Genomic DNA, 13,207 nt, shown 5'->3' with positions numbered 1-13,207 from the left:
AGTAAGATATTACACCTGGAAACAGTAAACTCAAAACAACTTATACACTTGATGGGCCAGGCGCCACCGTAGCCAGGTGGGAAGGAGCAGCAGTGCGTAGTACATGCTTCTTGATTAGACCGGGGTTCGAGCCTGTCACCACCAAATACAGAGAATGCGGAAAGGTCAGGGAATGACCACCGCATATCCTGGAGCAATATGGCCTTAGTTGCTAATGCTCCTAAAAATCAAATAACAAACACTTGATGAAGTTCAAATAAAGCAAGTAGTGGAGAAAAGGGACTTGGGTGTTATGATGAGGTCAGACATTAAGTTCTTCGAGCATTGTAGACAGGTTGCAAGGAAGGCCCATGGTGCCCTATCGATGATTTATTGAACTAGTAGAGATAAGGATGTCATAATCCCATTATATAAGGCTTGTTAGACAACAATTGGAATACTGTGTTCAAGTATGGAGAACGTGCCTAAAAACACCTAAAGAAAGACATTGAGCTTCTTGAAAGGTTCCAAAGATGGATAACTCACCTGGTGAAATCGGCAAAAGGGAATCCATATGACGAAAGACTTCGAATATGTGGGTTGCTGAGCTTGGAAACTAGGCACCTTAAAGGAGAATTTATTTAAGTGTTTAAGACTCTGAGAGGCATAAGTAAAATGAACAAGAATGAAATTTTTACAGTTATAAATAATTATAGAACTAGGAGCCATAAATTCAAGTATGGGGGGGGGAAATTTTAGACTGGATTGCAGGAAGTTTTATTTTAGCCAGCAAGTTATAAATTACTGGAATATGTTAACTACTTGGGTAGTAGAGGCTGACAATCTGAGAAATTCATAGATCAACTGGATAGTTATCTGTGGGAAGAGGGAAATGCTTAGATTGTCTATTTCCTTTCCTTTTATTAATTATTTATTTTTTAAATTTTCTTCTTATTATTTAATTCATTCCCCCCCCCCTTTTGGCTGGTGCAGTATGAGCCATGGGCTTCCTTGCACCATGTGGCCTTTGCTAATACTAATATCTCTGCATTTTTCAGTAAAGTTCATTAATTAATTTTCATTTTCATTTAATAATTTCGTAATCTGCCAGCATCTTTTAAAGAAGTTTGCAGCACCCTAGTTGCAAATCACTAATATAATTGCTGTTAACAAACAAGATAAGTTATGGATTATTTGGAGTTTGTTTCACAATTTATATATGAATAATTCAACTTACTAAAGCATTTATTGGTTAGAATGCTTTTAGAACTGGATTGTAATTTGTTAAATGACCTTTACACAGCAGCTTTCACTCATATGACACTTAAAATAAATCTAGGTAATCATACACAAGTCTATTTTGTAAAAAAAGTTGTATTGTCAAAGATGCTTGATAATGAGACTTCGGTAAAGAAAAAAAATTTATTATATTAATGAACAGAAAAGGCACATTTCTGATGTTGCACTGTAGGCCAAAAATTCTACTTACATCAGTGCCAGTAGAAAGCAAGCAGCACATATATTTCCATCCAAAATGTACATATAGTGTATAGTACATTTTGGAAGTGAAAATTATTTCCCCTGGTTTAGGTGTATTATAGCATTTGTTTCGGATGCTTCCAATGCTTTCAGTAAAACATAAACTAAACCAAATGGATAATGATTGGTCTTGCTTTCATTATCTGTCTGACAACAAAAGTAAGAATCAGAACAAGGTGTTTTATAATGTTCATATTCATAATTAACATATGTGAATAGAAAGCATATAATTATGTCGGGATGCAATTTTTTTTTTTTTTTTTTTGTTTTTTTAGGATACTGAAGCTCATATTTTGTGTCGACGACTTCAGCTAAAAGATATTATAGCTACAGGTTTCCAGCGACTAACCAAATATCCACTTCTTCTAGAGAACATAGCAAAGTACACAGCCCGTAAGTATTGTAATAAAAGGGTTTTTTTTTTTTTTTTTTTTTTGTACCATGGAATAATTTGTCCAAGGAAAAGTGTACAAATGAAACGATTATTTTTGATAATTTTAGATATCAGATAATCTGCAATAAGATTTTTACATCTATTAAGTGTATCACAAATTAATTGGATTACAGCTTCATGGTATTCAGCATTTAAACTTAGCAAAATCACCAAATAAAAGTTTTAAAATAAGGATCATTTTACAACTCGCATGCCAGTTGCCGTAAATAACAATATATTTTTAAATGTTTCAAATTTTTTTTTTTCCCTTGTAAACCTGTGGCATTTATCATCCAAACTCATTTTAAATGGAACTTCCACATCACTGGAAGTGACTAGGCTAATTTTAAAAATGTGAGCCTTCAAAACTTACATTTTTTAAGGCGACTTGAAATGAAAATCGTCAAGAGTCTGATGGTTTGGAGGTTTTTTTTTTTTTTAATGATATATGATTTATTTCTTATTTTCTGCCTTTTATCTGCTGGGATGGTTGAAATTTCTAATTGAACTTTCTCTACTCTTGAATTCTATAGATGCCCCCACATTTCAGCTTCAGTTTGGTAATCAAGCAGAATGAGTCTTGGTGAACAGCAGTTGCTTTCTAACCAAAGAATTGGAAAGGCTGCATATTTGGATACTGCTAATAGCTGCTGTATCCAAAGCTTTAACAACATTCTTTTTATAGAATCAAAAGTTTGACATGAAGCATAACCATGCACATAACCAGTTTGCATATCTTGTCAAGATAAAAATTTGTAGAATAGAAGGCCAGGTTGCATTTACAAAGAAATATTTTATACAATATTTCATACAGGAAATAATTCTCTTGAATTGGTTCTGCAAGCTTATGTAAGATGTGGGCTAAGAAATATTGTGAATCAGGTTTGGATAGAAAACCTTTAATGCAGATGCAGACTTTTTGTGTTTGTCTGATTCATGGTCTAGCCGTAATAACTGCAAAGAATCATCACATATTTTGCAACTTTTGTAAGATCAATTAACTCAATTATTACAAAGTCTCTCCACTCTGTGTCTCATAGACATTGTGTTCCTACTGCATGCCTTTTTTTTTATAGATACTTCCATTGGCACTGTTCTTCCGAATTGGCTTCTATAATTCCCCTTCTTTCTTCCAAACCAATCTGAGCACTCAGCATCCTTTAATTGTCCACTTCAAACTCACAAAACCAATTTTTCTTTTTCCTTGTTTATTCCTTCAGTTTCCATTTTCTGGAACAACCTCCCTTCATGTAAAATTCAAGTCTAATGTCAATAAGCAGCTTCTTTCATCTTCTCAACCTTTAACCCATGCATGGTACTAAATACTATAGGTTCTAATACCTTTCATGTTTGGGGTTCTCATAAAAAAAAAAAAAAAAAAAAACCCTGAAGCAATTCACGTTTTAGAGAATTTTATAAGCAAGTAGATGTGGAAAAGTAGCTCTGCACTTAATTCCATACATACCATATGTGCAATATAATGGCCACAAGCATTTGTCGTTTTGTCAGCAGATATCCAGAAGCACTTTTCCCCACTATCAAATAATATTAAGATAATTATTCTTCATGGTAGGTTTGTCTAGAATGTTTCGATTTATACAATATGTTTTCAAAAATTTATTCGATAATTAAAAATTTTTTTTTTTATTTTGTTAATTGTTGGTGCATTGGCTTCTATGGCCATAATGCACCTCCCAAAGTTTTTACATTTTACTCTGATCCAAGCCCGAGGTGGGATTCAAACCTGCAACCTTTGGGTTGCCAGGCAGACACTTTACCCACCTGGCTAGCCCAATCATCATTCGATAACTAGATTGCATAAATTATTGAAAGGGATATTTCTACTTGCCATGAGGATCTATGTACACAACTTGGTTAAGAGCAACTGATCTAGCACTTTTTCCATGTTTTTTCTTTCTTGGATCAATTTGTAATATTTTCACAGTTAGTTGAGCTGCAATGTTTTCCTGCATGGAATGTTCTTTTCATAAATAAGACAAAAAATATTACTTTCATCTCTAGTGAAAGTATTTTTGTTTTTACTGATCTATGATTCATTAAGTTTTAGCAGATACAATTGCATTTGAATGAAAGCTCCAACTGCCTATTCTGTAAATTTTCTATGTCAAAACTGAACTTTTTTGATGCACAAGCCAACTTTTGTACTTACATTTAACATCACAGATGATGAAAATTAAAACAAACTCTGTTGATATATTCTCCCGTGCTAATTTTATTGTAATACAGTAGAATGTTGTTATCTGGAAAGTCAATTATCCAGAATAATTTGAAAGTTTGAGGTTTTTTTTTTTTTTTTTTTAATTAATGGTAGTATTTGAGACAAATGTTTATTATTCTACGAGAGTATTTCTGTATATTTTTTTTTTCATTATATATCTGGTGAAATGTTGGATTAGGACTAATGGGTTTTCTCAGAAACCATGAATGATAGAGTTGTCATTCGCTTCTGTGAACCCAATTTTCCATGACATATTTTGTTCTCTTCATTTCATATTATGTTTAGTTTAGCTCCAGATTCGGTAAGAATAATATTGTCCCAAAACTGTGCAATTTATTATTATTATTATTTATTTATTTTTTTTTTAATGCAAAATGTCGACGAAAAGAAACAGCACTGAAATGGGCAGAAAACCAGGAAGAATGCGATTTAATCAAATTGATATTATTAAGGAACTTAGAGGGATTTAGCAGCAAAAAAAGGTCACAACGAATGAAACAAAAAAACAATCAAACATTATTTTAAAAAAATTACTTTCTAATTTTTTCCACAAAATTTGCAGTAAAATAACCTATCTGAATATATACATACATATGTAAATATGCAAATTTGTATGTATAAGTTGTTATTATTATTTTTAATTAAATAAATTCTCTTTTTTTTCACACTATTTAAAGTCTTTTTCTTTACCTTAATACATTATAACGGAATTTATTTAATTTTACCTTACATTCGATCATCCGTAAACTTGCTATCTGGAAAAGGTCTGACATTAATTATTCCAGATAACTGACACTGTACTATATTTTGATGTTTTTAGATGATTTAAATCGTGTTTAATTATGCATTTATAAACTTCGTGGACATTACTCGTGGCACTAGTCATTAGAGAGTGGTTTTCAATGGACACTGCTCTGCTTGGACGTTAGTCCACAAAGGGCAGTAACCATTGATAACCACTTTGTCCTCTTTCACTTAATCATTCCTTTATCTATAGGGATAAAGTAATTTGCCCTTAGTGACACATTGCTTCAATTTGTACATTAGTACAAACTGAAGCGATTCAACAGTATCAGAAGCCTTCCTGAAATCCAAGTATGTGATGTCAAAATTATTTTTTGCATCCCGTTCCTTGGTCACTGCATCATAGTAACTTATCAGATTGGTTAGACAGGACTGCCCATTGATAAATCCATGCTGTGATTGCAGTATAATTGCATGCCTGTCCAAATGGTCCTGCATTTTCTTTAACCAGTGATTCAATTATTTTCCCTGGAACAGATGTTAAGCTAATAGGTCTGTAATTACTCATATCGCCTCTTGATCGCCCTTTATGAATTGGGGATATATTTGCACTTCTCCAGTCCATAGTGAGTGTCCCTGAAGCCAAGGATTATGACTAAGGGTTTGCTTACCTCCTTTACTGCCTCCCTTAATATAATTGGATAGATTCCATCCTCCCCATGAGACTTTCTTATGTTTAAACTTCAACAATTTCTCCTCCACTTTCCTTTCAGTTATCGCAGTTATTTAACTCCTCGTTAGAGTTTGATAAACTTCTGGCATCTCCTTCCCTAGAGAATTCCTCATGTGTGAATGTAGATGCAAAATACCATTCAATTTGTCCACAATCTGTCAACAATTAACCCATAGACATAGAGTGGCCAAAAGTAATTCAACCCCTTCCTTCTACTGTTAATTTGAGCACAGAAGTCTTTGCATTCTTTGCTCTTATAATCTCATAATGACTTCTCGTAATCTGCCTCAGCTTGCCTAACTTCCTTTGCGACTTGATTACATTACAGCGATATAAGCAATAACATCCGTCCGAGTCAACAGCGATATTGAACAGCACGCGAGACAATGTAATGTTTGTTCTGTCTCTCTCTCTCTGCGCAGTCAGAGTTGACTCATCTGCCTTCCTCAATCCTGTGTCTTTCAAAGTACTCAACTGTGAACAGAATTTTTCATATTTCAATCCCGATTAACTGTAACCGGGTTAGTGAGGGTTTACTGTAGTTATGACTTTAATTAAATTCCACATTAGTACACTATGATCACTGCCACCCAGTGGGTCTTTTACCTGCAGATTCTTAGTGCATTAAGAATTGATGTTGATAGTAATAGTAATCGTGACATGTGATGGAAGAAAGCAAGCGTATGAGCTTATGTAGCATCAGACAAAAAAAAAAAAAAAAAAAAATTCACACAACCATTCCCTCTAAATGTTTGTCCAGTTCCTCCTTAAATTTATTTAACCTATCAACTTCCACAACAACAGATGGAATTGTTTCCATCATCAACACAGGATTTTTTTCTTTTGTTGTCTAATATGCTGCTGTAGAAAACAGTCATCCAAGAAATCCATAAGAGTCTTGCTAGTATGTGAGTACCCAACCCACAAATTCCAGTCAACATCTTTAAAGTTAAAATTCCCATTATTAAACATTCTGATTTACTGGCCCACTATTTTTCTGTATAGTATACTCATCACAGTCATTAAGTCTATAACACCCAGGGGCTCACATCTGGTGAGTATGGGCTTGGCATGCCCAGGATCCTGATCTGGATATCATCATTCTTCTCTTTCTTGGTGATTCCTTTCTACTTCTGACTCTCTCTCTCTCTCTCTCTTACGGTAACTCAGGAATTTTTTTTTTTTGGCTGGTGCAGCATATGCCTCAGGCTTTCTTGCACCATATGGCTATTAATAAAATAATAACACACTCCTGCTCTCAAGTTTGTTTTCCCAGTGCTTATATCACACCAGACGAACTCAACATTGCACTCGTTACCCAAGGCAACTGGATGTGGTTATAAACAAGTGATCAACATTATAAAAATATACAAATGGATGAAGTAGTATCGGCATCTGTATCAAAGAGAAATAGACAAAAATCTGTATATCCAAGAAAATTGTTTTTTTTTTTTTTTTTTTTATGAAAACCTCAAACACAAAGAGGTATTAGAACCTATAGTACTTAGTACTGTGCTTGGGTTGGAGGTGGACAAGATGAAAGAAAATATTTGTTGACATTAGACTTGAACTTCTGTAGGCTATAATTTTCAGGAAATACATATGAACTAAGGTTGTTCCATAAAACGACAGTTGAATGAATAAACAAGGAAGATGAAAAATTGGTTCTGTGAGTTTGAAGTTGGACATGTAGGTGGTAGATGACTTTCATCAACCGGTGAAATGCCACCACTTTGCTTATTGGGGGCTTGAAGTGGTGAAACCCATGTTTGATCTCTAGAGCAAAGTTTCCGGCATCCCCCTCCCCTCATACTTCTCCTTCAACCCATGCACGGTACTAAGTACTATAGGTTTTGATACCTTTCGTGTTTGGGGTTTTCATAAAAAAAAAAAAAAAAAAGTAAATGGACGTTGGCTGGTGGCAGCACGTGTTCGAACTGTTTTGAAAGAGAGAGCGGGAATTATAGAAGCCAATTCAGAAGAACGGTGCCTGTGGAAATATCTGTAGAAAAGGCATGCAGCAGGAAACAGTACATCTATGAGACAGCAAGTGAAGAAACTGTAGAGATGAGTCATTAATTAACCTAACTGCCTAATTAACCTAACTTTGCCACTGGCAGAGGTGAAAGAGATTCTTGCACTGCTTCTATTAGAATGAGCAGAAGCCTGAAAAACAAGATGCATGGTATTTCAGAGACTGCTGGCAGCCATTGCGGTACAAGTAAACACATGGGTTGTGTTAGGGTAGCTAAGAATAGAAACAGGTGCAGGTATACTTGCGTGTACACCAATGCTAGGAGTTTAGTAAATAAATTTGATGAATTTGAGGTATTGCTCAAAACATCAAAGGCAGATATTGTTGGGATATCAGAGACGTGGTGTCACACAGATATAAGGGATGCAGAACTGCAATTTGGGGAGTACAACGTCTACAGAAAGGATAGACAGGATAGGAAGGGGGGGGGGTTATGCTATTAGTTAAGAAACACATAAAAACCAAGGAAGTGAAGCCAGTCGACATCGCTGGACAGTGCAGTGTTGAGTCAGTTTGGTGTGACATAAGCATTGGGAGATCAAAATTGAGAGTAGGAGTGTGCTATAGGCCTAATGACTCTGATGAGTATAATAAGGAACTGTACAGGGAAATAGAGTGGGCCAGTAAATCAGAGAGTCTTATAATGGGAGATTTTAATTTCTCAGATATTGACTGGAATTTGGGGGCTGGTTACTCACACACTAGCAGGGCTTTTGTGGATTTATTGGATGATTGTTTTCTACATCAGCATGTTCGGGAGGCAACTAGAGGGAGTAATACTCTTGATTTGATTATCAGCAGTGATTCTTCATGCATTAAGAATCTGCAGATAAATGAACCACTAGGTGGCAGTGATCACAGTGTGCTGAAGTGGGATTTACTGAAAGAGGTAACTACCATTAGGGGTAAAGGGAAGGGTTATTGCTTCCGTAAAGGCGACTATGATGGACTGAGACAGTATTTAAATTCTATACAGTGGGACCAACTGATGATGTTACCAACAGCAAATTCAAAATGGGAAGCATTCAAAGAACTTATCTTGGAAGCTACTAGGCTTTACATACCAACTAAGAAATATTGTTCAAGGTTTAGGCCAAAATGGATGTCAGATGAACTAATGAGGCATATGGCAGAGAAGAAAAATGCATGGGATACTTACAAATTAACACATGACACAGAAGCCTATGATAGATACAAGTTGATATGCAACCAAGTTACAAAGGAGGTTAGGCAGGCGTAGGCAGATTACGAGAAATCCTTGGCAAGGGATGCAAAGAAAAACAGCAAAGAGTTCTTTACTTATGTAAATTCTAGAAGGAAGGGGGATGAATCAGATTGGTCCACTTGATATTGATGGGTCAACTGTTGATGATCCTGCTCAGGTAGCTAACAAACTAAATGAATATTTTGCATCGACATTCACACATGAGGAGTTATTCAGCAAGGGAATGCCAGAGGTGTATTCAACTCTAGCAGTAAGCTACAGAATCTTGAAATAACTGGGAGTAAAGTGGAGGAGAAACTGTTGAAGATAAACACAAGAAAGGCACCCGGGGTGGATGGGATCTATCCAGTTATATTAAAGGAGGCAGCAAAGGAAGTAAGCAAACCCTTAGCCATAATTATGAGAGCTTCCTTGGACTCAGGGGAGGTACCCATAGACTGGAAATGTGCAAATGTGACCCCAATTCACAAAGGAGGATCAAAGGCTGACACAAGTAATTATAGACCTGTGAGCTTAACTTCTGTTCCAGGAAAATTAATGGAGGCACTGGTTAAAGAAGCACTGCAGGATCATTTAGACAAGACTTCAGTTATAGCTCAGACACAGCATGGTTTTGTTAAGGGGAAGTCTTGCCTGACCAACTTGATTGGATACTATGATGCAGTCACAAAAGAACTGGATGCAGGGAATAACTTTGATATTATATACTTGGATCTTAGAAAGGCTTTTGATACTGTTGCACATGGAAGACTGCTACACAAATTGGAGCAGTGTGACATTGGAGGCAAATTGCTGCTATGGATAAAGGGGTGGTTGAGGGGGAGAAGACAGAGAGTGGTAATCACTGGACACTGCTCATCGTGGACTAATGTTATTAGTGGAGTCCCTCAGGGCTCAGTGTTGGGTCCATTATTGTTTTCTGTATTTATAAATGATATTGATGATGGTATATCAAGCTTAATGTCCAAGTTTGCAGATGATACAAAGGTTGGCAGGGTTGTCAAGGACACTACTGACACTATGCTGCTGCAACAGGATCTGGAAAGGTTGAGCAGATGGGCTGAGAGGTGGCAAATGAAGTTTAACATTGACAAATATAAAGTACTACACATGGGAAACAGCAACCCCAGAGCAACGTATCAACTCTGTGGTACTACACTGATAGTGGTAGAGAATGAAAGGGACTTGGGGGTGATTGTGCAGGCAGATATGAAGTTCTCTGAGCAGTGCAGACGGGCTGCAAGAGTAGCTCATGGAGTATTGTCAATGATATACAGGAATTTTTCCAGCAGGGATAAGGAGGTGATTATTCCATTGTATAAGGCAATGGTCAGGCCACACCTAGAGTACTGTATACAGGTCTGGAGACCTCATTTCAAGAAGGATGTAGAGCTGCTGGAACGAGTACAGAGAAGGGCAACAAGATTAGTGAATGGAACAAAGGGGTGCTCTTACGAAGAAAGGCTTAAGTTTTGCAAATTACAGTGTCTGGAGACTAGGCACCAGCGAGGTGATCTGATAGAGGTGTATAAAGTCTTGAATGGTTTAAGCATGCTCAATGCTGATGGGATTCTTCCTCTAGCTCAGAAAAATCACCTGAGAGGGCATAAATTCAAATTGAGGAAAGACAGATGTAGGATAGACGTGCGGAAATTTGCCTTTAGCCAGCGGGTGGTTGGTTGGTGGAACAGACTGCCATCCCTTGTGGTGGAGGTTGATAGCCTAAATAAGTTTAAGGCTCAGCTGGACAGGTATTTTGAACGAACAGAGGGGTGAAGTGGAAGTGGGTTTTTTTTTTTTTTTTGGCTGATGCTGCATAAGCTTGCTTTCTTGCATCAAATGCATCTACTAATGCTAATGCTAACTTCCCTCTTCTGAATGGAATCTAGAAGCCTGAGGGAGGTTTTGGGGGCACCATCCCAGATGTGGGAGCAATATTCCATGTAAGGCAGATTTGCAATTTGTGCAGAGAAACAGCTGTTTGGAAGAAAAGTAACGCCGAGAGCGAAAGAAAAAACCAAGTTTTTTAGATGCAGAGGAAGCGATATTTGTAATGTACTTGTGCCAAGACAGAGTAGAAGTCAGGGTAATCCCCAAAAGAGATATATCATCTTGCCTAGAAATCGGAGTGTCACCAAAGATAAGCATAGAAGAAGAATCCTTTTTGCGAGATATAAGACAGGACTGAGTTTTAGAAGGATTGAAATGAACTAAGTTGTCTTTGCCCCACTGGAGAATTACCTGGAGATCGGCATTTAAGAAATTGGTAGTGGATATTCGAGAAGTTGAAAATGATTGAGCAGAGCAAGGTTTCTCAAACTGGAAGGTGCAGTGCAATGTGCTATCATCGGCAAAACTATGGATAGGATTTCTAGTCAATGGAAGAAGGTCATCAATATACAAGAGGAAAAGAGTGGGGGGGACTGAACCTTGGGGGACACCAGCATTTGTGGAAAAGTTAGAAGACAGAGAGCCATCTACCATCACACTCAGGTGAGCGATCAGAGAGAAAACTGGATAACCAATTACTAAAAACAGTTGGCAAACCATAAGATGGAAGCTTGTTTAAAAGACCTTTATACCAAACACAATCGAATGCCTTTGAGATGCCAAAAGCAACTGCTTGTGTTTCACCAAACCTTTCCATTGAATTTGTCCATAAATGGGTAACATAAGCCAGAATATCACCTGTGGATCGACACTGACGGAATCCATACTGGCAATCATTGATCAGATGGAAGGTTTCTAGGTAGTTTAAGAGTTGGACGTTTATTGATTTTTGCATTACAGCCACTCCCTGGCTTACGTAATACTCGACTTTACATAAGTTTTTGCTAGCCGGTGCAAAGTTTAAACAATCATGGAAAAGTATTTTGCATCCTGCAGGAATAAATGGAGGTATCCTCGGAAATTGAAATTTTTGCTATAAAAGTAAGCTATTTGTCTCTCTAAAAGTTCATATTTATAATGGAAATGTGCACTATGCTTTCATCATTATCATATGTTCTGTTATAAGAATCAGTTTTGAACGCCTTTGTGATATTTTTCTATAACACACTACCATAAAACAATAAAAACAATTTGCACTTTTCGATTTATTGGGCTTTTCTGTTAGCGTAATCTATTATAAATGGGTGGTAAACTCGATCTTATTGCATTTGCGATAATAGTGGGTTTTTGCGTAACGTAAAAACCCACAGAATTTGGAATTCTGTTGGTTTTTATGGTATGGTATTAGTGAAATGAGTTCCCTTCACTGAAATATTCAGTCATATAAAAAACAAAAATTAAGTTTCAGAATCTTCTCTGCATTTCGTTTTACTTATTACAAAGGGAAAGGGACCAACAGAAAGTGCAAATGCTGGCAGTGCTAGGAAACGAAACAAAATTGACTTAGAAATGAAGATGGTTAATTTAAAAATACAAAGCGGGACAAAGTTTGTCATCTATTGCATGGAATTAGGTCTTGCTGCTTCAACAGTGAATACTATTTTATGGGACAGTGCGCGTATAAAAGAACATGTTAAAGGATCGACACATTTAAGATCAACAGTGATCACAAAAGTGGTCAGGTGCTGTATCGAAAAGCTATTAATAATATGGATTGAAAATCAGATTCAGAAGCAAGTGCCCCTGATTCTAATGGCCATTCAAGCAAAATCAAGAAATATTTATGAAGACATTAAGAATAAGTACGGCAAACCCCAAGCCAAGTTCGTGGCAAGCAATGGGTGGGTTAATAGGTTCAGGCATCGCGCTGGTTTCCAAAAACATTAAAGTATGCAGTGAAGTCACCAGTGCTGATTTTGCAGCTTCAGAGAAATTTTGTGATGTGTTGGAAAAAACTCCTTCAAAATCTCCACCCTCAACTTCTGCAGCGGCATGCTTATCGGCTGGAGAGTTAATTCTGGCAATGATGCTCAAAAGGTAAAACTTGCTGGCTTTATGCCTGTCTCCTCTCTTTGTAATTTTATAATTTTGTACACATTTGTAATTTTTCCTATGCAGGAGATAAAATAAAATTGAATAAATGATTCTATTTACGCTTTCATCGAACATTTCTTTTTTTGCTTCAATCAAATTTGCGAGTGCTGCATAAGCATTTAGGGAAATTCCGACTTACGTAGAGTTCCACGGAACGTAGCCCTTATGTAAGTCGGGGAGTGGCTGTACTTTAGAAAGAGTAGAAGTAATTGCAATGGGACGATAATTGAATGGGAGTGATTTGTCACCCTTTTTAGGAACTGGCTGGATATGAACAAATTTCCAAGCAGAAGGAA

The 13,207-nt window shown here is 36.7% G+C and overlaps 1 protein-coding gene across 1 annotated transcript in view; it reads left to right on the top strand.

The window, feature by feature from the left end:
• RhoGEF2 (Rho guanine nucleotide exchange factor 2) overlaps positions 1 to 13,207 on the top strand; it is a 764,869-nt gene that overhangs the window by 640,494 nt on the left and 111,168 nt on the right. Inside the window, exon 31 of the mRNA XM_090384978.1 lies at positions 1,794 to 1,911. Within this exon, the coding sequence (XP_090241104.1) occupies positions 1,794 to 1,911 (118 nt within the window). The remainder of the gene's footprint in view (positions 1 to 1,793; positions 1,912 to 13,207) is intronic.

This window comes from Mastigoproctus giganteus, chromosome 11 (genome assembly GCF_048544385.1).
Source record: "Mastigoproctus giganteus isolate SK-2022 chromosome 11, ASM4854438v1, whole genome shotgun sequence".
Lineage (NCBI taxonomy): Eukaryota > Metazoa > Arthropoda > Arachnida > Uropygi > Thelyphonidae > Mastigoproctus > Mastigoproctus giganteus.
The sequence above is the reverse complement of the archived record's forward strand: the minus strand, read 5'-3'. Positions and strand labels throughout refer to the sequence as shown.